We start from the raw sequence: 25,217 nt of genomic DNA, 5'->3' as shown, positions 1-25,217 counted from the left end.
TTATAGATGTGTCGATCGACAATTAATTGATGTTTCAGATGGGCTCTTCCGCCTGCCGGATTCAGCCCGTGCTTGCGTACGTAAGGAATGCCACTCTAGCCTCTCCGACACGGGCTGCTCTGCCTCGTGCCAGCCCAGCTTTCCCCAAATCCGAGTTCCAGCTTGCTGCATTGCTACGTTCTGGTACCTTGTCTCGCTCTGTGATTACTATTCTAACCTCTGGGTACAGCCGGTCTGTCCAGCCCAGTGCAACCCACTAAGCAATCCACGTCAGCCGGAGCGGGCAATGTCCCAGTGACCTACCACAACTAACTAACTACAACTACTTCCGCGACACCCCAAACCCAACCAGAGGTACAAACACCATGGCCAGCGTACAACCACACTACACCCACGGGGACATTCGCGACGATGAATCGATCCTCGATGACGACGTGATTGAAGCTGATGATGGTGAGTGAACCTCTCCCGACCTAGCTACCTAGCTACCTAGCTGCCTTCTTCCCTTTGTCTCCGATCCAACCACCCCATACCCCATGTATCTCTACATACATCCTCACTAACATAATGTGTCTCAAACTTCAGCCATCGAAGCCGACGACCCCCTCCACGACACCTCCGACACCGCCCCTCTCCGCGGAAACATCCAACCCGAAGCCTCGTCGAGCTCCGCCCGCGGCGGCGGGAGCAACTTCTCCAGCAATTACCTGACGTCCACGATTGGCGGCGAAGACCGCCGCGCGACACAGAGCACCATCGATGAGACGGTATGGGAGACGCTGTCGCGCGACTTGCGGGCCGTCTGGGAGAAGATGCGCCAGGTGTTGTGGCCTAAGTACCTCATTGGGGGCATGTTGCAGCGCGGCGGGGGTGGAATTGGTGCTGCGGAGAGAGGTGAGGCTACGGGCTTTGGGGGTGGGCTGAGGAACATGGTAGGACGCTGGCCGGATGCCGATGTTGTATTGCAGGGTGGGATGAGTGAGGGGTTGAGGGATTGGGATCTTTGGTGGGTTGATTATCTTTTTATCTTCCGTCTATTTGGGGAGGGAATGTGTGCTAACAACTGATGGTTCTAGGGGTCCCTTGATCTTCTGTCTCCTGCTGAGTATGTTCTTGTCTATGCGCGCCAAGGATGAGCAGTCGTCGCTAGTGTTCTCGGGCGTTTTCTCCATCGTGTGGATTGGGGAGGCGGTCGTGACGTTGCAGATTAAGTTGCTTGGTGGGAATATGTATGTTTCTTCTTTCCAAGATTGGTTGGTCGGATGAAGGTCAATTGCTAATGTTTTTTTTTCTTCTTCTCCGTTCGATAGCTCGTTCTTCCAGTCGGTTTGTATTATCGGATACACGCTCTTCCCTCTGGTTATTGCCTCTGTGCTCAGTGCCTTTGGCCTCCCGACTATTGCGCGCATACCGGTGTATCTTGTCCTGATTGCGTGGTCGCTGGCGGCGGGAGTGAGTATCCTGGGTGGATCGGGCGTGTTGCGCAACCGGGTCGGCATTGCGGTATACCCGCTGTTTGTCTTTTATATTGCGATTGGGTGTCTCTGCTTTATCAGTTAGGGTGGATGAGGAGAGGATGTGTCGGTGGGACGATGTGGTTTGAGACAAGCTGAAGGAGAAGATGAAGATGAGGTTGAAGACGGAGAAGTCAGTCAGTCAGTCAGCGTGGATTTCTGTGTTGTATCAATTCCGGATGATTTCCCATTTGCGTTTTGTATGTTCAGATCGAATAGAACACTGTTCCAAACTTCCAATATCCCTATAGTAGATAGATAGTAGCTGCGGGGTGGAGAGCGAGCGGTGACCGGAGCGACCAGCAAACCGAGCTTGTCCGCCCGAGCGAGACAACAAAGCACTCCGTCACCCGCTTGCGTCTGTTCCTCCGACTTCGTGGGTTCCCCCAACGCCGCCCTCACCTTTCCATTCCCCTCCTTTCCTTTGCGAAAACGAAAAAAAGAAAAGAAGAGGCAGAAGGATTCAAGATACAGATACCTATCTGTCCCCTCTGTCCACCTCTCTCTGCAGTTCGTCTTGCCCGTCCCTCCGCTACCCCGTCCGTCTCTAACGTTCCCCTCAGCCTCAGTGCTTTGCTTTGCTTTGCTTGCTTGCCTGCTAGCTATCTATCACTGCGGGCTCGTCCGACCAGACTGACTTCCAGTCAAACTTGTACGATATCCATTTATATCTGTTCGTCCTGTCCCCAGTAGATCTGCTGGCTCACCCCTCCCCTCCCCTCCCCTCCTCTGAGCACATCGCATGGTCCTGCAAGCTTGCAACCTCGCATTGCGTCCGCGGGCCGGCCAACCAACCAACCAACCAACCTGACCTGTCTTTCTGTTATCGCAAGGGAGCTACTATTCCTAGGCAGCTGCTTGTACTTATGTCAATGGGCTAATATCTTCTGTTCACCCTGTCCTGCAGAGTTCGTTTTATCGGCTACACTCGACCCGGTTGTTTCGCGTCCATCGCTTGCCTAGAACGCATGTCCTCGGCGTGAGCACACACACAGTTTCTGGCTACATTTCCCCCTTTCGGTCATATCGCGGATACATTTCCATCGGCAAGCGTTGTTTATTGGACCGATTTATTATAAGATGGCTGCGGATCCTCAGAGGAATGGTGGGGTGGAAGGTACATATTATTTGTCTCTCGATTTGAGTTTTTCTTCGTTTGCGGTCGCGGAAGGTTCTAGGCTGGAATGATTGTACTGACGAGTGGGATCAGTAGACGAGACGAAGAAGGAAGTGCTGGAGCGTCAAGGTATGTTATCTATGATTTGGACAGATATGTATGTGATAGCTGATTGGTCTACTCTTACCTACAGCTGCAGACGACTCGCAAGCATCCGACAACGACGGCGGTGAGCGCCCCGTCCGCCACAAATTAAAAGAAACCTCGATCACTTCGGCCCCCAAGACTTCGACGGACGGCGACGCCAACATGACCGGCAATACGCAGGAAGGAAGCTCCAGCAGGGCCAGCAGCAGGGGCAGGAAGCGATCATTCGACGAAGATGAGCCGGAGAAGAACGAAGACGATGCAGGCCACCGTCGCAAGCGGTCGCGCGACTCGAACTCCGAGGAGGAGAATGCAAATGCCGATGTCGATGTGGAAGTCCCGCAGCCACAGAAGGGAGAGGAAGTGACACGTGATAATGCGGTTCCGAAGAAGAAGAGAAGCAGGGACCAGTTGGATAAGGATGAATCGACAGTCGGTGCTTCGGGCGAGAAAGCGGAGCAGAATGCTGCGGAGGAGGCCTCGACGGAGAAGTCTGAAGTCGAAGGACAGCCCGAGAAGAAGAGACATACGGATGATGCGCGAGAGAAGGAATCGGTAAGTGCTATGTGGGTATGGTATGTTGAGTATAGAAGCTGATGGGCTGCGGTGCTTGATAGGCTCCCATTACCAGTGCGTTTGCGAATACATCGTCGGTTTCACCATTCGGGGCAATTGGTGCGAAGGCCAAGGAAGAAGAAGCAAAACCCGCTGCCACCACATCATCATCTGCTTTTGCTGCGTCAAGTCTGGCTGCGTTCGCCAGCTCGGAACAATCGCCCTTTGGCTCCCTCGGAAGCTCCACACCCTCTGTCTTCAAGTCGCCGGCATCGACGGACTCTCCTCAGCCGGCTGCTACTGGATTTGCTTCTGCAGCCGGCACATCGGGATTTGCTGCGCTGGGGTCTGGCTTCTCTGGGTTCAGCGGTGGCTTTGCGGCAGCCAAGCCCGCAGGTGGACTTACGAGCTTTGCCTCCCCTAGTGCTCCCAGTGTTCTGAGCGGCTCCAAGACGTCTGCTTTCGGGGCACCCGAAGACGAGGAAGAAAAGGAGGAAGATGAGGAACAAGCCGGTGACAGTGGCCCGGGGGAGTTCGAGCAAGACAAGACGGACGAGAGATTTTTCGAACGTCCGAGTAAGTGGTCTATCGAATTTCGAATCATAGGATCGAGCTAATGAAGCGCAGTCGAGACTGGCGAGGAGAACGAGAAGACATACTTCTCATGTAAAGCCAAGCTTTTCCACTTCACGAACAAAGAGTGGAGAGAGCGTGGCATTGGGACCTTCAAGGTCAACGTCCGTGTCACGGACGGAGTAGAGGACAAGAAGGCAGCTCGCATGATCATGCGCGCAGACGGTGTGCTGCGCGTGATGCTGAATACGCCCATTTTCAAGGGAATGACGGTTGGTGATGGACAGGGCAAGGAGCCCAAGTCGAAGCAGATCAACCTAGCCAGTTTGGAAAGTGGCCGCTCTGTCCCGATCTTGCTCAGAGTAAGTCACCCGTCGTTACCTACAACAGCCAAATAAAAGCTGACTGACCTGTGTAGACCGGAAGCGAAGACCTCGCCAAAGAATTATACCGCGTTGTTCGCGACCTCCAGGAATACCAGTGAGCATGAACATGCAATAGCAGCAGCACACAAACATGTCTATTGGATACCTTCAAAAAGCGCCAGTAATTAACTACGACTACCACCATCATCAGCAGCAGTCCTAGTCCCTCTACCAACGGACTAAAATCTACGAACTACTACACCATCTACATAGGAAAAGAGAAAAAAAAAAAAAAAAAAATTAACCAAATGGGTTGGCATTTTGCATTTGGGCCGAGGAGTCAAGAAACCGGGGTTGTGTCTTGCGTGGCTTGGGGGAATTACCATCAACCTATTTATTTTACTTTTTACTTTCTTTTGTTTATTTCATTTATCACTTTTTTTTTTAGTATACACAGCCATTCTCTTCGTGTATGTTTTCCTTGGGTTTAGGAGGTATTTATTACTACTAGTATATTAAGTTGTATACTGTTTGCAGCTGATACTGGTAGAGAGTCGATAGAAGTAGATATTAGGGAGTTAGTAGTGGGTGGTGAGTGAGGGTGATCCACATTTACTAACTATAGACTGATCTAGCCTAGTTCTTTCTTACGTGGTAACTTAGGTACATACGTAGTTTTGGATCGACATTCACAAGAAGCTAAGCTAAGCTAATCTTATCGCGATCAGATGAGAAGTCATGCAGAGTTAATCAGGTGGGATGTCTGCATGCGTGTATGCAGTGTTCTATCATTCTTGATATAGTGCAAGCAGCAAGTACGAGTCATTTGAGATATACTATGTTACGTATCGACTTGATGTGTCATGTTGGATGATAGCTCATATCCCTTGCTACTACATACTATCTTTAATAAGTGTGTCTTCAATCTGATAAACTATCTATCTAGTTACTGCATACAGTGCCTGATGACTACTAGGTAAACTGTTTTGAGATACTGATATCAAATGATATAAAATGAATATGTGCTATCGACCTGCGATGGTATAAAACTAATGTGAATAGAAGAAGGCTGTCCAGCAAGCAAGCAAGTAAGCAAGCGGTACGTATCTCGCCGAATCATCAACAATTGCCAAACGAAGCAAGCAGTACAATATGTCCATAACCCATGTACATGAACCCATCCCATAAACAGATACACCCTAATGATCCTCACGAAAAAGGAAAAAAAAAAAAATAAAAATAAAAATAAAAAGAGGAGAGGAGGGGGAAGGGGGGGGAGGAATATCACTGCGCCTTAACCAACCACCCCACAGCACCCAACATCAACCCCGCCAACAGCACCGTCAAAGTCCACGCGCCAGCTCTATCCCCCGTCTCAATTTTCTCCTTCGCCGTGGGATCCTTCTCATCCTCACTCGTATCAATATGATGTTCCGCCGCATCAGGATTCTCATCGATTGTCTGCGGTCCCGAACTCCCATCCCCCAACATCATCAACGCCCCCGTCACCCCGCCCAACGCACTCATCTGCACTTCCAGCCCCATGCCCCCGTCCCAGGTATCCTGGTGCCAGCGCACGCCGCACAGATTCTCCAGGCCGTCGCCGGTGCCCGAACACTGCTTTGAAATGGCTGCCGCGGAGCCTTGCAGTTTAGGGAGGATGATGTCGTGTGTCGACGGAACGAGGAGGGCCGTGAATGCGAGCCACATTGCCACGTACCCCTTGAAGCCGAGCTGGTTGCGGTCGCAGGATAGGATCGGTTCGCAGGTTACTTCCGAGAGGACGGTCCCGTTGGAGTAGTCTTGGGGGAAGAATTTGGTCGTGATGGAGGTGAGGAGGTTGTTTACTCGTTCTTCCCATTTGGTGGAGCCGTTCGTCTATTCCATTTATTCCTTGTTAGGGCAGCTGTTTGCGAAGAACGGGGATGAGGCTGGAGGACGTACGTAGTTATACATGAACGCCGCACCAGATAGATACGTCCCGTAGTTATACGTCCACTGGTTATTCCCGATGTCCTTGCAGTTGGCTTCGTTGGAGGTACTATCTGCCACGTTCCAGATCGTGGCATTCGTGTTCAGAAGCGGTGTTGTCTCCGACCAGTCGAAGATCTTCTCCGCCCATTCGGCATACGTATCGTTCTTGGTGAATCGGGCGAGTCGGGCAGACAGTTCGAAAAGCCCCCCGTTCGAAATGGCGTTCTTCATCGTGTACCCGGCCTGGTAGGGCCAGATCTGCCAGCGCATGCCGCCGTCGCATGTGGTGTCGTCCCAGCGATTGACTTGCATGTTGAAGACGGCGCGCGCCAGAGACGTCCATGAGGGTTTGCCGGAGACTTCGGGGAAGCCTGTTTCGGATGCGGTGATGGCGGCGAGGCCCCAGAACATTTGATCGTCGTTGCCCTGTGAATTTCGAGATATCGTTAGTTGAGTTGATAGCTAGGATTGGACTGGGTGATATCGAAAGAGGGAGGGGGAGGTCGTACCAGCCATTGACTGTAGTTGGAGGAGAAATAGTCGTAGTTTTCTCCCGCTTGAAACATCAGGTCATGCTGCACAACGGAGTTGTAGGTGTCGACGCCCGAGGCCTGCCAGAATTGGATCAGGGTCATGAACATGGCCCCCGCGATGTACCAGGTGTCGGTGAGCTTGCCGGGGATGCCTTCTGTTTGGTTCTGTTTGTAGAAGACCATCAAGGGGTCGGCGATGGTGGAGCCGGCGTTTGTGAGGGAGTCTATTGACATGATTGTTAGAGGACAATGTAGCTGGGCATTGCATGTGGGTAATGACATACCAGCATCGTTGACTTGTATACCAAGGTCGGAGTAGGCCCGTTGACTGTGTAACAGGAGCAGCAGAAAGGCGGTTAAATGGTGACTGCGCATGATGAAATGGGAGTCTGACGGATGACCATCCAGCTACGTTGGAGAGTACAACCAGACCGACAGGAAAAGCAGCCGAAGTGATAGAAACGACCAGGCAGCCATGATGGGATTAATGGTGGAATTTTTCAGGGGGTCAGACTGAGACGCCAAGGGAGGCAGAGACCCTTGGCACACCTGGCCAAGAGCGACATTTTGGGCGGAAATGAAGACAAGCTGTTGTGATGCTATATTTGGGACAAAGGAGTGTTGTGGTTGGGTTGGATGGGATCCTGAGGGATGGCCGGAATAGCGGACAATATCTGGATAGAGATGCGCGAGAAGGATACTGATGATGGAGGTGATGATGAGCATTCAGGGTCTCAAGAACAGGACCCTTTTTTTCCCCGGATTCCGCATAACAACACCTCTTATGATCGCCGCCTGACAGCCCTAAACGGGTTATTCTTAGCGCGCGCGAACCGTTCCCCAACTGGAACTGAAACAGAGACTCGCCGACCTGACACTTGACACTTGATCAGAGCTCCTTTACGAGGAACTGTGGTTCGCTGTCTGACCAGCAGTTCTAATTAGAGAAACACTAAGTTAGTCACCATATTGCATACTGACAGTTCAGATGCCCATTCCTGGTCCCCATGCAAACCCGGCCATGCGCTCGGATGTCGTGGCATCTTAGTTAGTTATACTCACTAAAACGGTTACACATGAACAATGTCCCCATCAATAATGGCGTTTCTATTGCAAGATTATCTTTCGGAGAATTCCCTCCCCCAAAAGCAAAAACAATCAGCAAAAGTATAACCGACCGAAACGCGATTCGAACGCGCAACCTTTTGTGCCGAAAACAAACGCGCTACCATTGCGCCATTCGGCCAGTATTTCTGACTAACCATGTCCGACTAGCCTTGTTGTGTACCCAAATGAACGACTATCGGCCGACGTCCCATTTAGGTAATATTGGGTGCACGTGACATCGCGTTTCTGCGCATCCGAAACCTGCTTCACCTCGAATAGTGATATCAGAACGCGCATCCACCGCATCCACAATGTGGCGTCAGTATGGCCGGTTCAAAAGCGCAAGCAGACAATACAGATACCTTATCGGGCCGGAAACGAGCCCAAGATGAGCCAGAGCCAGAGCGAGATGCCCCCGGGCATTCCGACCCCGTATCCAAGAGCGCGTCGACAGACCCAGCGCCAAAGAAAAGGCAACGTCGCAAGCCCCCTTCAAAGTCACCGGCGGAGACGCCGGTGACAGAAGACAGCACAGGTGCCAGCTCAAATGCAGAGAAGCCTTCCAAAGGCAAACGCAAACCCGCTCAACCAAAGCGAACTCCGTCCGCCCCATGGCCGGAGCCATTCAAGAGCCTCTCCCGGACACACCGCGCCCTGAACATCGTGTACACCTTCTGCTGCACGCGAAAGCACTTTGCCACCACTTTCGACAACATCAGGAATGCGGTTCAGGCGCAAATGCAAGGTCAGGAGCTGACCGTGGAGGATGTTGCGCGGGTGAAAGTTCTCGTGCCGCGCGCGGTGCGCTTCGAGTATGTCGATGAGGCCAAGCTGGAGGTCATGACAACTGGAGAACGCGAAGCGACACAACTAGGCTATGGAAGGGACGCACTCGGTGACACAAGAATGCCGACGACAAAGACCCTCCTCTTCGAGCTTCTAGACGGAGATCTAAAGAGACAAGTGAGGCATCCGCAGACGGGGGAGCCAACCAAGCCCGTGCGGCGCATGAAGAACGAGGAACTGAAGATGCCGGTGTACAGCCAGAAGCAGATGCTAGGCCTGATCGAGAAGCGAAACAAGAAATTCACCGATGCAATTGACGCCTTTCTCGTCCAGTGCGAAGACGACGCCGTCGACCCAGTCGAGAAACTGGAGACGGAAAAGCACGCCTGGATTCCTCAGCCGCCGGAGGACGATACCCCCATCACTGCACCCTCCACTCTCCCACAACAAATCCCCAAAGAACGCAAATCCATGTCAGAGATAGTGGAAGAAATCCGCCAAATGGACTGGTACACAGCACAAATCGTCCCCGAAGGCCACCGAGTCTTCGACCCCCAGCCCGCCATCTACGGCGGCCTCACCTTTCCACTCTCCCAGAACCTCGTCAACGCCCTATACAACACCAAGAGCATCACTCAATTCTACTCCCACCAAGCCGAAGCTATCAATCACCTCCACGCCGGCCACCACGTCATCGTATCCACCTCCACCAGCTCCGGCAAATCCCTCATCTACCAAGTCCCCATGCTACACGAACTGGAACACAACCCCTGCGCCCGCGGCCTATACATCTTCCCGACCAAAGCCCTAGCCCAAGACCAACGCCGTAGCATGCAAGAACTCCTACAATTCATAGAAGGCCTCCAAGGCACCCTCGTTGAGACCTTCGACGGCGACACCCCCATGCCCAACCGCAACCTCATCCGCGACGAAGCTCGCATCATCTTCACCAACCCGGACATGCTCCACATCACCATTCTCCCCCAAGAAGCCGCCTGGCGGACCTTCCTCCAAAACCTCAAATTCGTCGTCGTCGACGAACTCCACGTCTACAACGGCCTCTTCGGCACCCACGTCGCCTTCATCATGCGTCGTCTCCGCCGCATCTGCGCCGCCGTCGGCAACCACTCCGTCCAATTCATCTCCTGCTCGGCCACCGTCGCCAACCCTTCCCAACACATGCACGCCATTTTCGGCGTCGACCCCCAATCCATCCACCTCATCGACTCCGACGGCTCCCCCTCCGGCCGCAAGGAATTCCTCTGCTGGAACACCCCCTACAAAGACCCCAACGACCCCTCCTCCGGCCGCGCCGACAGCGTCTCCGAAACAGCCCGTCTCTTCTCCCAACTCATCCTCCGCGGTGCCCGCGTTATCGCCTTCTGCCGCATCCGCAAGCTCTGCGAAGTCCTCCTCCAAGCCGTGCGCACCGAACTCGCCGCCCTCGACCGTCCCGAAATCGCCAACATGGTCATGGGCTACCGCGGCGGCTACAGCCCGCAAGACCGCCGCAATATCGAAAAGGACATGTTCGAGGGCCGTCTCCTGGGAATCGTAGCCACCAATGCCCTCGAACTAGGCGTCGACATCGGCTCCCTCGACGCAGTCATCACCCTAGGATTCCCCTACTCCATCTCCAACCTCCGCCAACAAAGCGGCCGCGCCGGCCGCCGGAACAAGGACTCGCTTTCCATCCTCGTCGGAGACCGCTACGCGACAGACCAGCATTACATGCGCAACCCAGACGAACTGTTCACGAAACCAAACACCGAGCTGCAAATCGACCTGTCGAACGACCTCATCCTCGAAGCGCATCTCCAATGCGCCGCTTACGAAAAACCCCTCTCTCCTGCTATCGACGAAGTATACTTCGGTCCTCAACTCCATATCCTCCTGGAATCCCGCCTCCTCCAAGATAAATATATCCCCTCCCTCTACCACACCCACCCGCGCTTCCTTCCCAACCCGTCCCGCTCCATCGCCATCCGCGATACCGAGGACCAGCACTTCGCCGTCATAGACACGACGAACGCCCGCAACGCCGTCCTCGAAGAAGTCGAAGCCTCCCGCGCCTTCTTCACCATCTACGAGGGGGGTATTTTCCTCCACCAGGGGCAGACGTATCTCGTGCACGAACTCAACACATCAATGTACTTCGCCCGTGTTTCGCGCGTCCATGTGGATTATACCACCCAGCAACGCGATTACACTGATATCGACCCCATCGAGACGGAGAATATCCGTCTTCTCTCCACACCTACACCCTCACACTCTTCCTCAGAATCCACCCCCACTCCACAACCCAATAACAATAACAACAACAACACCAACACCAACACAAATAATACAACAGTAACAGTAAGTAAAGCCTACTTCGGCTCGATCCTCATCCACGCCGTAGTCTACGGATTCTTCAAAATCGACAAACGAGGGCGCATCCTCGACGCCGTACCCGTGGACAACAACCCCCCGATCGACATCCACACGAAAGGAATGTGGATCGACATCCCGCCCCTCGCATTAGAGATCCTCTCATCCAGAAACCTCAACATCGCAGCGGCGATACACGCAGCCGAGCACGCGATCTTATCGCTATTACCTACGTTCGTGGTCTCTTCGCCGGGGGACGTGCGGACGGAATGTAAGGTTGCGAAGAAGGAGTTGGGGAGGAAGTTACAGATGGCTGTACAAGATGCAAAAGGGTCAGGTGGGATAACTATGGAGAAGAAGGAGAAACTGCAGAAGATTCTGCATCCGCCTGCGAGACAGAGGCCCGCGAGATTGACGTTTTATGATGCCAAGGGGGGAGCGTGTGGGTCGGGGATTGCGGCGAAGGCGTTTGAGTTTGTGGATGTGTTGTTGGAACGGGCTGTGAGGCGGATTGAGGCGTGTGGGTGTGTGATGCCGCAGGGGTGTTTGGAGTGCTGTTGTGATGAGAGGTGTAAGGAGATGAATGAGGTGATGAGTAAGGCTGGGGCTGGGGTGGTATTGAGGTGTTTGCTGGGGTGGGAGGTGGATGTGGATGCGTTGCCGTGGGGGGAGGAGATGGGGGTTGCGGATAATATTGGGGAGTTGAGGGGGGGATTGGAGACGGTGGTGCCTGCTGTTGAGGTGCCGGGGAGAGTTGGATTATCTAGAGGCCAGGCTGGTTCTGGTTCTTAGGATGGATATGTATAGAGTGTGTTTATTGTTCTGTATGTGTTCAGACCGTATATTGGGTATCTAGCGCATGTATAAGATCCAATGGGTATGTATGTAGTAGGTATGTAAATAAGTAGACAGATTCCTATCCAATGTCTTGCTCCAGGCCAATCCTCGTGTGGTATCCGGGTATCATTTCGTTCCAGTCTTGCATGTCACCTTGCGAGAGCAAACGAATGTGGGTTGGGTCATCAGACAACCAGTGATTATTCATTAAGGCGTAGCGGTGATCATGCGTGACCGGGTGGAGGAGGGTAAGGATCATCGTTGGATTCGTTACTGTAGAACTCCATGCTGTGTTTGGGTGTTTGTATGTACTCGTTCGTTATGCACAGTGAAACATGCTGCGTCTGCTGTGCAACCAGTTGCAGTGGTACAGCAGGCTGTCTATGATCGACCTTCCGTGTTCACCGATGCGGGACTCCCCTCGCTGGAGGTGTCGTCCAGGCTGATGTTCCAAAACAGCGTCTTCATATGGCTGACATCCTCGCGGAAGTTATCTTGAGGGTGGCTCGTGCGTTCTTCCGTCATCGCTCGCACCTCACGGATGATGCTCGGGTATCCTTCATCGTCTGGCAACCACCAGCGATTAACTTCGGGCTTTTGCCACGAGCCTGCCAGTGCCGCCCGGAATGTGGCTGCAACGACGTATCTAATTCAACACGGTTAGCTGATATCTAGTGTCGTCCTAATTTGCAATACTTACCCGCTTTGCTCCAGCTGAGCGAACTTCCTCCGCGCCCACATTATGTACCGTTCGTCGCGAGGACAGAACATGGCAGCCATCCCGATGCTGTTCTTGAACGCCAGGATGCATCCGCTTTCCTTCATCGGCCATCGATCAACCGCCTCCATCAGCCGGACCAGCTCTACCGACAGGGATTGCAGTTCTTCCACTGATGATTGCTTCACCGACAGAAGTGACTGATACTTGTACATGGCCTTGGTGGAGTAGTAGTCAACCCACGTCATGTTGACTTCCCACAGTGGCCCGTGGTGCATCCCCCCAGGAACATACGGATCCACGACATCGTCCGAGGTCAAGGGGACGCGATTGGGGTACTCCTGCACGGTGTATTCAGAGTCGTTGAACGATTCCAGGATGGTCCGTACCCTTTCCAAGGTCTGTCCCAACAGTTCGTTCTGGACGATAAACTCAGTCACAGGAATCAGTCTACGCGACAACTTCGCATACAGCGACGCCATTTCCAAGCCAAACCGGCGGTTGATCGAATTTGCCAATGCCAATTGCTTCATGGCATCGTTTGGATGGCGGGCGGCCTCCTGAGCATCATATTCCTCTTTCGCAATATACCAGTCACGACTTAGTATCGTCTCATTTCCGGCCAAGATCCCTGCTACCACGTCGAACCGGGCGTACCAGACGAAGATGTTGCTGTGAATCTCGTTCAGGTTGGCAGACTCTGGCGTTAGAATCTCCCGCACCAAGGCATGAGCAGCCTGATGGTGGCCAATAAGGTTGACCCAGTCCCCGACGGATTCCTGGCGAATCAGTATGGTGGTTCTGAGAAGCACAAAAACAGGCTGAATGTCTTACCTCGAAAGTGGTGAGGACAAGCACCGTGATCAGGGTCGCCTCATTATGCGGCTCACCTGAGCCTAGGGACTTGCGCAGGAGCTTCAACGCGAAGTTGTAATATTTCAAAAAGGTGTAAAGCTTCCCACTGTTATTTTGAACGCAGTGGTGATATGCAGAAAACCCCACAACGGCATACAGCAGGGGATCATACTGCAACGCCAGCTCAATGATACTCTGATGAACAAACTGGTCATTGACCGGTTTTAAGAAATAATGACGGTACGTGATGAATTCTTGGTGATAGTTGAGATAAAATCGCAGGTCGTCGGGCAGATGTGCTATACTGGGCAGAGTGGATCCATATGGTTCGGGCAGGGTGACACCGACGCTGGCCGACCGAGCGCTTAGCGAGTCATATCTAGATGACGTATCCGAGGACGGGGACGGCGAATTACTATGCTCAATGCGCGCACCTCCCGAGTCGGTGGCAACAGCATGCTTTCCACCCTGCTGCTTCAAAGACTGACCACTTTGTCTTCTAGGGAGGTTGGGTTTGGACCATGTGGGTGCGGCTGTTGGGGACAGTCGGGTACTTGACCCGACACTAGTTCCATCTTCATCCTCGTCGGCGATGGGCTCCAAGACGCGGAAGTCCTCGGATCCCGGGTGACCGGAAGTCTCATTTCCACGCAACAGTGATCCTCTGGGCTTGGACACACTACGGGTTCCTGACTTGGATGCACCTGTGGCTGACGGATAGACGCAGTCGCGGTTACCCTTCCGACATCTGTCGCAGACGGGACGTGCTTCGTCGCACTTGATGCGACGGGATCGACAGGTGAAACAGCCACTGCGAGTGCGCTTATGCTTCTTCTGATCGGAGGTGGGTTGAAGGAGCGGCTGGGCCTTTGGGGGCACGGACGGATAGGAGGCGGCGACGGCGGTGGGAGGTAGCGGCGGTTGGGGTTGCGCGGATGGATTGTGCCAATATGCGACACTATCGGGGTATTGTCCGGTCCCTAGAATGGAGTAGGCGGAGAGAGGAGGGTTCTGGTCCTGCAGCGACAGGAATGAAGGAGTATAGCCAGTCAAGGCGGCCTGGGAACTGGAGTATGGAGGTGCCATAGTGTGATTCGCATCGAAGAACCCAAGCGGAAGAGGGTCGAGATGGCCGGCATCGACTGCGGTCGTTCAGCACCGGATAGATGGGCACCGATGGCGAGGAGGCCCGATCCGCATAGCCGGCACGCACTGAAAGGGAGGTGATGGGAGGAAAGAAATGACGGGAAGAGGGTGTTAAGTCAGAGGAACGCTGATGGAAGATGAGAAAGTTGGTAGCAAACAGTTGGTGTCCGGGTGATTGCAGGAAACAAAGAGAAGGAACGCGGAAGGGAGGGGAGGGAAAGGTAAGAGTAAGAGTTAGAGGGTGGAAGCCATTAACAACGCAGCAGAAAAATAGGAAATAATTCAGAAGAGAGAAATTGAAAAAGAGGACAAAAGAAGTCAAATAGTGGGAGAGGAATAGGATGTAAAAAAAAGAAGAAGAAAGCGAAATGGGAAGAGAAAGAGAGAAAGAGAGAGAGAGAGAAAGGATTGGGGATGGGGCTGGCCGGAAGAGGCAATGCATCCAAAAGCAATCCAAGCAATCAATCAAGGGCACCACAACTTTAACTTCCCATCCTTCCCCTTAGTCTCGTTGCTCCTCTATTATCTGGATGACCCGCCAGCGCTAGAACATGGTGGTTCTCACCTTAATTCTATCCCATTCGTCTGTCCGGCATTAATCAAGCCCGCCCTAGTTTGGAGTCAAGCCTCCCCTAGTGGCCTGGCGGTTGGAGTATCAACCTGAACCTTTTTACTGCTGCTAGTCCTACTACTAGATGGATACTACTACTGCTACTTGCTCCAGTGGGCCGCGTTGGATCTCGATGATCGTCCTCTGACGCACGACCTGTCGATGGATTATCCACGTCTGTTGGGAAAATCCGTTCTCTGCCCCTGCCCAGGCTTACGATCGCCATCACGGAGGAGGTTTCGGAAGGTGCCGACAAGCTGGATACTACAAATCCGTAGTATACAACTGTACACACCGGCCGGTGGTGGCTAGCTGATTGCCTCCCTCCTTCTCCCCCCATCAGATCACTTCACTCTATCCTGCCGCCACATTGTCCCGCAGTCGTCACTCTAACTATCACTCCTATCCAGATCCATCCACGGATCAGATTACGGCCAGCAAAAGTTCATCCTCCTGCCAAGAGGCTTGCGCACAAGACAAGGGTATAGTTTCCTCCCCGCCAAGCGGGGACGGCGTCATTCTCAGCCACGGCTTCTCCCCGACGACAGTACAAGCCATGGTTCCGTGGGTGTCCGCTCAATCACAAAGCCTAGGGCATTGTCTCAAATAAAGTAGAAGCTAGTCCGGACATTCTGCTCGGCGGCTGTAACAGCGTCATGAATCAGGCCAGCAGTCTGGGTGCAACCGAAGCCGTGGGTGGGTGGATCCGCCCGGCTCCGAGAAACCTATGCTTCACACTGTAAAAACCCGAGTGAACGATCTCCGAGTCAGGGTGGCCATGCTTGCCTTGATCGTTCAATCCATGAATACGGTGCCTGCGGATGCTGCTAAGGTGATCCCTGCGCAAATCCCGAATGTTCTGTGGTGTTTTGACTCGTGAAGATGCCGACAACCACGGCATCGTAGCTAGCCTAGACTTATACGGACTCATAAAGTATTAGTGTTCATAACATTGCATTCTTGCTCCTCCACCTTAAGAGTCATTGCAATTGCAGTGGATGCGGTCAAACCTTCTTTGAAGGGCCAGCAACCACTAACGCCGTCCCATTGCCACGGGCGACTCCGCCAGCCCCAGCTGGGATCCACTTGAAGCCGCCAGAATGCTCCTCGGCTAATCTGAAACTGCCCCTATCCAATGACACCACCCGATCTGGGAAACATTTGCCGAGACGTTCGTTCGCCCACACACTCGGAAAAGCTCTGAACCAGCTCTGGGGTCCCCGTCTGTCACCGGAAATGGGGTTATAGCACCCGCTGTGAACTATAGCAGGGACGACTGGACGACATCCATGATGGTGTCGCTCAGCCAGCCAGGCAAGCTGGGAAATATTGAATTTAACCTGCGCCAAGGTGATATTATGGGCCGCATTGCGTCGTCGTCGTCGGCCGTAAGAAATGACCAGCACGACGGCGTGGCCTCGCAGGGAGGCAAATTGGATTCGGGTCAGTCGGATGTCTCTGATCGACACTGAGGGTTTGACAGCTGAGTAGGCTGAGTGGCCTGCGCTGGTGACTGGTCGCCGTCCACCCAGATCTAGCTGGGGCCACCAATCTAACCGGCACTGGGCGAGTCTTGACGGCCCTAGTCTCAGCCGTAAGTCCCCTAACAAAATTATCGCCTCGTACTTCGACGCATCGCTGCGGCCCACGTTTGCCCTAATTCACTCATTACATCCATTCCTTGTCTGCGACGAAAACAAGAACATGAAATATTCAGAGAGAGAGAGAGAGACAGTGAGAAGAGGAGCTTACCTACTGTCAGCCAGTCGGTACCTGAATTTGGTTCGCCGCTGGAAACGTGGCAGAGAAAAGTAAGGTTTGCTGAGAATTGGTGCCGACGGTCGCACGTTGTCCCTATCCACCATATTCATGATTAAACAGGTAACCACCACGAACTGTGGACCAAAGGTAATAGTTCACCCCTCTCAAAGAAGGCAGGCGTCCGGAGAAGCCGTGGGTGCCTCCATGTGGACAGTATGTTTGCTTCTTCTTCTTAAAGTGTGCCAAAAACGGACGGTTCCCCTTTCCATGCGGACCCGGCATGAGGCATCTGGCCCTGACCTTTCTTCTTCCACCACCAATCACGGAGACTATGGAAATTAAACCGTACCTTTCTGGAAGAGCCCGGAGCCTCAGGCGGCTAGGACAACGGATATGCGGAGGACCGACTGCTCCGTCCATGGAGGGGATTTGTGGCTAGTCAATCAACAACTTGGGATTAAGGAAATGAGGCCCATATAGTGACTGCTCATAGGCTGCGCAAACTAGGTGATTTCTGGGATACCTGGTCCATCAGGACGATCCTTGCAGTTCTTTGAACTGGAGAGTAGGCAATAATATGCTCTTTCTCCATCCTGGGATAATTTGGGACGCTCTTGTTGATCAATAGACTATGAATAGAGTGATCATCCTTGCTATTGTACATTCCTTCTTATCCGGCCTTGTAGGCATGATAGATATGCAGCCATTGGCCAGTCCGGACCTGCACTCATTGTGGCTGCACGAGTCATCGAGAGTAAAAGGTGTGCAGGAAGCCCCGGGCATGGCAAATGGCATGTGCCGCGGGTTCACTAGTGTTCGGGGAACATAGTCGGGGATCTCCAGTCACCCAGGGACCCAATCAGCCAGTAGTTTGTAATAGCAGACTGCTCCACCACAAATGACCCTCGGGATTTCCGCTGAATAATTTCTGGACCTAGACTATAGCACTCACGCACAACTTATCGATCAGAAAACGTTTTCGAACGGTGTCTCTGATGGGGCATAGCGGATATCAGATCACGCGGAAAGGCCTCAAAATGCGTTGTTTCCACTCGATGATTGCTGCTAGGGGGGTAGATCTAGATTCTGCAGATCACCACATTGATATTATCCTTCCCGTAATCCCCATTGTTGCTCTCCCAGCGGTCGAAAGTCATGGCAGCGCAAGGAGAAATGCAAGAGCCAACAGAAGAATTCGAGTACGTGCTATGATCCGGGCCGCAGGCCGGAAGTCAACCAAGTACCCAGCTGGATTGGGCTGCTAGTTAATTTTGTTTCCGGTTAAGCTATGCTGCGAATGGAGCGAGTAAGGGCAAAGGAAAGAGTTCCGTGTTGCTAGTACGGTGGCCACCAGTAGAAGTGCCGAGCCACGACTCGTCCAGCGTCGTTTCATCACCATATCATTGTCGTCCGGGTGGAGTCGGCGCGCATACCTTCCCAACGCAGGATACTAGACGTTATTCCTCGAGCCCACTTATGATGTTACCCTAGCATAGATAGTGTACGTGGGTACAGACTAGCAAGGGCCACAGCAAAAGCACTTTGTCTTCGGGGGGGACGGAAAAGCCGTGATGCACATCAGCCGTTGGATCCTCACGCTGGCCTATCAATGCATCGATTTAGCTGAGAAGTGCATTAGGGGAGGGGAAGGTTTCATCCGTCGGAGGTCGGCCTCCGTCGTAACGTGCCATCGGAGGTGATGTATTCGTGTCGAGGGTAGAAACTGTGGACCAGAGGGCTCATTCAGAGTTACTGGACCTGTTTAAGCTCCGCTTTACTGAGTCGTTCAGGCCAGAGGGCTAACTCTGCAAAACATCCAGATATGGACAGTAGCAGCCATGCCAAGTAAGCATCCCTGTGAGACAAGAAATTGAGCTCTGAAACTAGCATCAGTAGTAGGCAGTGGAACCTGAGGGAGGAGAAGAAGAAGAAGAAGGGGATCGGAAAGTGGGGAGAGAGCAAGCAGGCGGAGACCAGGCATGGCATGACCTTCCTTAGAGTAAGGATTTAATCTCTTCTGGGGCGTCAACCAGACGATCTTCAACTTGTTGGGCCAATCTCGATGATGACTAGACAGGAGAACTCTGGTTTTAGTGCATTGGCTCTGCCGGTGTGTTTTCTTGCTGGGTCCAAGCGCATGCTTTGTGTGTGTGTGCAGCCTGAGGCCTTGTCTGTCCCTTCTGCCCGAGTGCCTTGGGAAAGCAAGCAATTCGTGCCCATTTGAGCTGCCTCTTTCAGTAAGGAAAGTACGAACGTGCTCCTGCCTTGAATCTTGGTGCACTAGCAGGGAGCCATGCCGGCCCAGCAGAAGTACTACGTGACTGTCCAGGGAGAAAACCACGCTAAACAACCCTAACAAATTGCTGTGACCGTGCTTTCAACCGTTCTAGACTGGGATTTACTAGCCAGCAGTCACTTGGCAAGAGGGGAAAGTACATTCTGAAGTCCGGTGCATGTGGGAGCCACTTGATCTCGTATCTGCGCGTCCAATACGTACTACGACTCTCTAGTATCCGGTTACTAGTATAGTGCCATTATATTAAAAGAAGAGACGGCGCCGGATGGTCTAGCCATTCATCGTGAGTCTCTCCATCCAAGGGAGTTCCCAGAGAGGGTTATATACTCCGTCCCAACCTAACAACCATATGAGGAATGTCAAACGCCCTCGTATGAAGAGCACGCGTCCATCGCCGAAGTAGCGTTTAATAGTTGACTTATTAACCCAGCGGACATTATACATGCCTCTCAGTCCATTTCGTAGTAGTATATGGTATCTTAGACCCCAATAGTTAGTAACAATCATCACTCATAGCCAGAAACACTGATCCACCAGCCACACCCCTCTCACGTAAGAGCGAATAAAATCTACCTGCTCTCCTTGACCTCCTGGATCGTAAGCTTCACCCCCTCAATGACCACTCCCCACTCAACCTCATGCACCTTCTGCTCAAATTTATGTAGATCCTCATCCTCCCCCTTCACAAACGGAATTTCTCTGACCAGAATGGGCTGCCCCATATCCACCTCCGAAATGACTCTATGGATCATAACACCCGTCTTATCGATTTTCCCTTCCAACCAAGCAGCATGCGCACGCTCAATAGCGTTCTATTCCACCCACCCATCCCCAGAATTACGTCAGCATGATTTCTTCTTTCCCACGGATAAATTTTAGAGTGCACAAGATAAGAGAAGAACGAATGAAGAAGAGACAAATCAAAGAATAAACATACCGCCCCATTAAACGCCCCGGGCAGAGCCGGGTGCAGATTAATGATATTAATCTTAGCTTCCTCCAACGGCTCCAAGAACCTCGGCGACAGAACATGCATGAATCCCAAACAAGCCACCATTTCCGGCTTGTCAGCCAGTACCAATCGGGCCAATTCGGCGTCGTACTCTTCCCGCGCCGCCTGAATACCCTCTGGTGTAGCAGGGTGCTGTTTCTTGTACTTCACCAGGTTGTGGTATTGCGTGGGGATGTTGGCCTGTCGAGCCCGCTCGAGACCATACGCATTCTGGCGGTTGGAGATGACGCGCACGATCTGCGTCGAGAGTTGTCCTTGCTGTGTCTTGTCTATCACTGCTTGGAGGTTGGAGCCATTGCCGGATATGAGAACGGTAAGGCGCACGGGTGTGTCCATATTGGCCATCTCTAATAATTTTGTCCTTTCTGTTGATTGGGAGAGGGAGACGTGGTTCTGGGAAAGGATCGAGGGACTAGGATCGGGGGAATGTTTTGGTCTCGTAGCGGGGTAGGTCGGAAATTTTCTGGAGTGGATTTTTTTCTTGGTTTTCCCTGGCTGTAGAGGATCAGCAACTTTCACTCAATTGATCCCACGGTGAGGGGTAATATTCGCGCACCAGGCACGCGGCGAGTCTTAGCAATGGCGCGGAGTTTAGGCCTAAGAGAGTCGGACTACTTCAAGGCACAATCCAACTGCGTAATGAGCCAGTGGATGGCAGCCAGACGCGGGGTGGTGAACTGCGGTGGGCTGAGTCAGCCGAGGGGCGGAGATGCGGGACTTTCGCCGGGGTTGGGCTCCGCTCCGCCACTCCCAAGTCAGTGTGTCTTGTTGGCCCAAGCTTATGGCTGGTCTCTACTCAAGAGTACAACGACGGATAGCGTTTCAATCTCAAAATAACAGGCTGTATGAAACTAATATGTACCAAGTCAACTGCTATTGCCGTGACTGCCCTGGCCAGAAACCCCTGCTACCAATGCGCAATCGCCCAAGAGCCGTAGCTCAACCGGAGAGGGGAATAATACAAAAGGGAAGAGACCAGTAGACGAGAACTCAAAGACTGGAAGTTATGTCACAGGAGCCAGATACCATGCACTCAAGTAGGTCCCGTATTTATGGCAGACTGCGGCGGGCCACAAAACTGCAACCACTCTGACATGCCTCACGCGTCAGCTGCCACACTTCCTTGAGAACCCATCTCCCACGGCCCATGACCAGAAAAGACCACTTGCTTAATAAAACAAGAAAAGTGTTCGCCGTGCCTGCCCTCCGTGAAGTGGAAAATAAACCAGTAAAAGACGTTCGTTAGGGTATGAGATAAGACGCTTCATGCTAAGCTTCAAATAAGTCAAGTTTATGTGGAAAGATGATGAATCGAAAGAAAATGACCAACGCAGCGCATGTCCTCCTACTTACGCTGCTGCTGCGCTAGGTGCGTCAGGCGTGGGTTGATTATTCGACGTCTCGGCTACACCCTGGCCTCGGCAAAGTGGGCATGAATTACGGCCCGTGGTCAACCACTGGTAGAAAGTCAGTCAGTCTTTGAACCCTCCGAGGAAATGAGATGGACGAACCTGATCAATGCAATCCCGGTGGAAAAGGTGTTTGCATTTGGTCAGTTGCCGAAGCTCCTCTGCCGCCTCGTAGTCACTGAGACAGATCAAGCACCGCTCGCCTTCGGGAAGTTGGATGGCGCCAGCGCCTTCCAGACCTTCTGCAACCAGCGAGCCGGCATACTCCACAAGGCGGAACAGTCCACCGGCCGTAGAGAGATCCTCCTGGGTCGCAACAGGTGGCTTGACAGGCCCAAGCAGAGACGAGAGCAAGATCATGTCTTCGTACGTTGGATTCTACACACGCGTTAGCCACAAAACGCACCGACCAGGAAAGAAAGAGGTTGAGCGAAACGGGTTAGAGTTGAGATCTCTTACATCAGTAAACAGACTTGGCGTTGCAAAAGCAGGGTGATTCTCTGAAAGATTGGTCCCGACAACGTAGATCAGCCAGCTTCTTCCCGTGGGTGGTGTAGCATTGTCGGGTTCTACGACGCCGTTACGCCGGACAGCACCAGACCCTAGGTCACGATGGCGTGCATATTCTGAGTCACTTCGACGTCGCTGGCGCGTATTCAGCGGAATACCGTCTTCAGCGGGCTCAACCGTGGGTTGCATCGGTCGGTTGGTGTCAATCGGAGGCAGGGTACCTGGTGACATGGCCGAAGCAGTCGAAGGTCTCCGACTAGGAGTGGACGCGCTGGATGACACGGCGGATAATCCCGGTTCAGCTGGCGTCGAAGGAGGAGGATGGGGACCTGGAGGGCTTTCCGACAGCACCGAAGGGGCTGCAGACAGTGAGCCTAATGGGGCCCGGGTGCCCGCGTCAGACAGTCGCCGCAGTGGGGTCGGTCCTCCTTGTGAAGAAATATCACTGCCCGTGGGAAGCCTCGTAGGATGCTGCTCGCCCTGGAGCCGGATAGGTGGAAGCCTTGGCCGCCCATCTGGACGTGGCGGAAATCCAGAGCCGTTCTCGTGATTGCGTGCTAGATTCCCAGGCGTTAGGAACGGCAAGCGGAGCAAGGCATCCAGTCCAGTTCCTGGATTACCTGGCTGATCGCCGCTAGGGCCGTTCCCAGAGGGGACCGATCGTACACCAACCACTACGAGAGTAACAGTACGTCCTTCAGGTCCATCAGTAGGGTTGTCCACATCCATTCCGCCGTCGTTGTTATCGGTGTTCTCAGCGTTTGCCGTTGGACGATTCAATGGACCGCCGGGTCGAGTACCATCTGAATTGGCAAAGCGGAAGACTCTCAGGAAGTTAACCGGGGTCGGAGGACTGTGGTCGCCTGCCGCACTCTCTCCTTCGTTGGGGGCCGTCTGGGTGGACGTGGCATGCTGTAAGCTCTGTATGAAATTATCCAACGAACCATCAAGGCCATCATTACCCAGAGCCTGAATGTTGGGCATAACTGGACCAGCTGTGCCAGAGAGCTGAGCGGCAATGGCGGCAGCGGCCAGTTGAAGGACACGCGACAAAGGAGTCTGTTCCTCTCGACGCATGGCTCGAGACGGTCTTGCTCGCAGCAATCCCGGGAGTTGCCGTAAGCCAGGTGGGCCTTGCGTAGACTGCGATGACATAGGCGAGGTAGGACGGGTACTGCCTACAGCAGGTTCTACCGAATCAAGCTCATGGGGCTCATCAAAGTCCATCTGGCTATCCATTGACCTTGAATAAGGAAGAAATCCGTCGGCGTCCTCAATAGAGACTGGGTCCAGGGGTGGTTGTGGGATCGGTCCTGATTCTTGGGCCGATGCGTTCGGGAAAGATTGGCCGAACATGTGGCCAATTGGTCCTGACAGTGAGTTTCGGACACGATGCAGCCGAGCACTGCGGCGCCATGAGCTTCGCGTAGGTTCTGCGGTGATCTCTGTGGTAGGGTCGAGGAATGAGCCGGAACGAGCGGGATCTGACGAGAGAGTTGGATCATTGCGGGGGATGAAGTACGGCCCACGTAAGGAGCGTCGCCTAGAGACGCTTCTCGAGCTGAGGGAATTGAACGGGCTAAAACGGGCGCTGCTATGCGTGGCTTCCGATCTTGGAATCGTCCTTGACACGATACCGTGGCGATGGGCGTGACCTTCTGCTGGTGTTTCTTCTTCGCTGCTTAGCAATCCACGGATCACCGAATTAGGAAGGATCCTAGAACCCAACCGCGACATGGTTGACTGTCTTCTGGCAGCCATTCGAGCAAATATATCCGATCGATATTCCCGCTGGCCTGGCTCATATTGCGGGTCGTTCTCCTCTTGTATTGTTCTCATATGTCGTTGTTCATCACCTGAAAGGTTGGGATGCCATATCTCGGCAGAAGGATCCGGATGAGCCGGGGCTCCTGAAGTTGTTGGAGTGTTGTCATGGTCTGTCTCTGTTCCCGACCGGGGCTGGTAGTCCCCAGTCTGCTCCGTGTTGTAGCTGTTATTCATTGCTTCATCCCTATTTCTGCGGACACGGATCGCGTGGAAGGTAGGAAAGTGTTCTGGAGGGGTACTGTGACGACGATTTCGTTGTGTAGAGGAAGACTGTCCCATAGTAACAATAACGCAAGGACGTGGCGATGGGAGTCTATAAGCCGCCTATTGCCATCGAAAGGTGGATGACTAAAGGTGCAACCAGCATTAGTAAGATGGCAGACACAGCAGTGACTCACTTCAGGCACGGTCCGATGGGCAGAAGTGAAGGCAGGGAAATCGCGACCAAGAACAGATGGTGAAGTGGTGGCCGATTAAGACAGCTCTTGCAGGCAATACACTCAGGCAACGCCACTAAGAAGGGTCCCGACTCCTGAGGACCCTGGAATTGGCCCTGATAGTTTCAGGCAGAACGTACCATTGGGCAGTCTTCAGTGAAATGACATAAATTCAATTCTTGTGCGAAATTATTGTTCTCGATTTGCAATTCAAGGTCCAGATGTGTTACTGCAGGCGGGCGTTGGGAAGTGAACGTGCCTGATCGCACCGTGTGGTAGGCCGTTCGGAGTCCAGGCGGCTGCGAACGAGCGTTGGGCAAAAGGCGGAAACTGGGAGGTCGGCAGAGTGAAGAGAAGCAATTTCCCCGGCTAAGAAGATATAAAAAGGCGTAGAAAACTATCTGAAGGCCAGCCAGCAGGTGCCGATTCCTTTTAAAGGGAGCCACAAAGGGAAGGACGTGTGGTGGGATTAAACGCCGTACGACATTCGGGGGGAGCGACCCCACGACTTAACCGGAGGCTACCGTAGTTGTTGCAGCTTAGAGACGGGTAAGTATGGGAGTTGTTGGCGAGACAGTTGTCCAGCAGTGAACATGAATGCCAGGGTGAAAGAGAGATCAAGAAGTGCGAGAAGCCCTGGGGGCCTCTGAGAGATGATGGAGCACGAAGGAAGCGCCCCGAGGATGAGGAGGATGACGATGATGGAGAGGAGATGATGAATGATAACAGTTGGTTTCGGTTTGGCCGCTGGTCGGGCG

At 53.1% G+C, this 25,217-nt stretch overlaps 6 protein-coding genes and 1 non-coding gene across 7 annotated transcripts; 3 read left to right on the top strand and 4 right to left on the bottom strand.

Moving 5' to 3' along the window:
* The first annotated feature begins 135 nt into the window (after window positions 1-135).
* On the top strand, window positions 136-1,754 carry BO83DRAFT_379036 (Yip1 domain protein). Its single transcript, XM_025531408.1, has 4 exons — window positions 136-453; window positions 586-1,006; window positions 1,077-1,229; window positions 1,311-1,754. Exons 1-4 carry the CDS (start codon window positions 366-368, stop codon window positions 1,558-1,560), a joined length of 912 nt encoding a protein of 303 aa, XP_025387638.1. The 5' UTR covers window positions 136-365; the 3' UTR covers window positions 1,561-1,754.
* Window positions 1,755-2,305: 551 nt separating this feature from the next.
* Window positions 2,306-4,545, top strand: BO83DRAFT_408735 (nuclear protein export protein Yrb2). The gene is made up of 6 exons (XM_025534074.1): window positions 2,306-2,631; window positions 2,725-2,760; window positions 2,825-3,333; window positions 3,396-3,909; window positions 3,961-4,268; window positions 4,325-4,545. Exons 1-6 carry the CDS (start codon window positions 2,595-2,597, stop codon window positions 4,388-4,390), a joined length of 1,470 nt encoding a protein of 489 aa, XP_025387637.1. The 5' UTR covers window positions 2,306-2,594; the 3' UTR covers window positions 4,391-4,545.
* An 875-nt stretch (window positions 4,546-5,420) lies between these two features.
* BO83DRAFT_379034 (glycoside hydrolase family 76 protein) lies at window positions 5,421-7,475 on the bottom strand. Its single transcript, XM_025531407.1, has 4 exons — window positions 7,063-7,475; window positions 6,755-7,002; window positions 6,216-6,671; window positions 5,421-6,149 (listed from the first exon to the last, which is right to left on the bottom strand). The coding sequence occupies exons 1-4, from the start codon at window positions 7,151-7,153 to the stop codon at window positions 5,556-5,558; spliced, it is 1,389 nt and encodes a 462-aa protein (XP_025387636.1). The 5' UTR covers window positions 7,154-7,475; the 3' UTR covers window positions 5,421-5,555.
* A 477-nt stretch (window positions 7,476-7,952) lies between these two features.
* BO83DRAFT_t160 lies at window positions 7,953-8,024 on the bottom strand. The gene has a single exon. It is a non-coding gene; the product is annotated as a tRNA-Arg (tRNA).
* Window positions 8,025-8,192: 168 nt separating this feature from the next.
* Window positions 8,193-11,833, top strand: BO83DRAFT_417728 (ATP-dependent 3'-5' DNA helicase; the record flags this gene model as incomplete). Its single annotated transcript, XM_025534772.1, has 1 exon — window positions 8,193-11,833. Exon 1 carries the CDS (start codon window positions 8,210-8,212, stop codon window positions 11,831-11,833), a length of 3,624 nt encoding a protein of 1,207 aa, XP_025387635.1. The 5' UTR covers window positions 8,193-8,209.
* A 20-nt stretch (window positions 11,834-11,853) lies between these two features.
* On the bottom strand, window positions 11,854-14,934 carry BO83DRAFT_437952 (Zn(II)2Cys6 transcription factor). Its single transcript, XM_025536050.1, has 3 exons — window positions 13,431-14,934; window positions 12,579-13,375; window positions 11,854-12,524 (listed from the first exon to the last, which is right to left on the bottom strand). The coding sequence occupies exons 1-3, from the start codon at window positions 14,535-14,537 to the stop codon at window positions 12,260-12,262; spliced, it is 2,169 nt and encodes a 722-aa protein (XP_025387634.1). The 5' UTR covers window positions 14,538-14,934; the 3' UTR covers window positions 11,854-12,259.
* Window positions 14,935-19,833: 4,899 nt separating this feature from the next.
* Window positions 19,834-24,301, bottom strand: BO83DRAFT_314238 (uncharacterized protein; the record flags this gene model as incomplete). The annotated part of the gene is made up of 5 exons (XM_025527576.1): window positions 19,834-20,076; window positions 20,202-20,641; window positions 21,429-21,444; window positions 21,788-22,063; window positions 22,145-24,301. 5 exons carry the CDS (start codon window positions 24,299-24,301, stop codon window positions 19,834-19,836), a joined length of 3,132 nt encoding a protein of 1,043 aa, XP_025387633.1.
* Between the last annotated feature and the right edge of the window lie 916 nt (window positions 24,302-25,217).

This window comes from Aspergillus eucalypticola (genome assembly GCF_003184535.1).
Source record: "Aspergillus eucalypticola CBS 122712 chromosome Unknown BO83scaffold_14, whole genome shotgun sequence".
Taxonomy (NCBI): domain Eukaryota; kingdom Fungi; phylum Ascomycota; class Eurotiomycetes; order Eurotiales; family Aspergillaceae; genus Aspergillus; species Aspergillus eucalypticola.
Note: the sequence above shows the minus strand (reverse complement) of the source record. Positions and strands in the feature narration are given on the sequence as shown.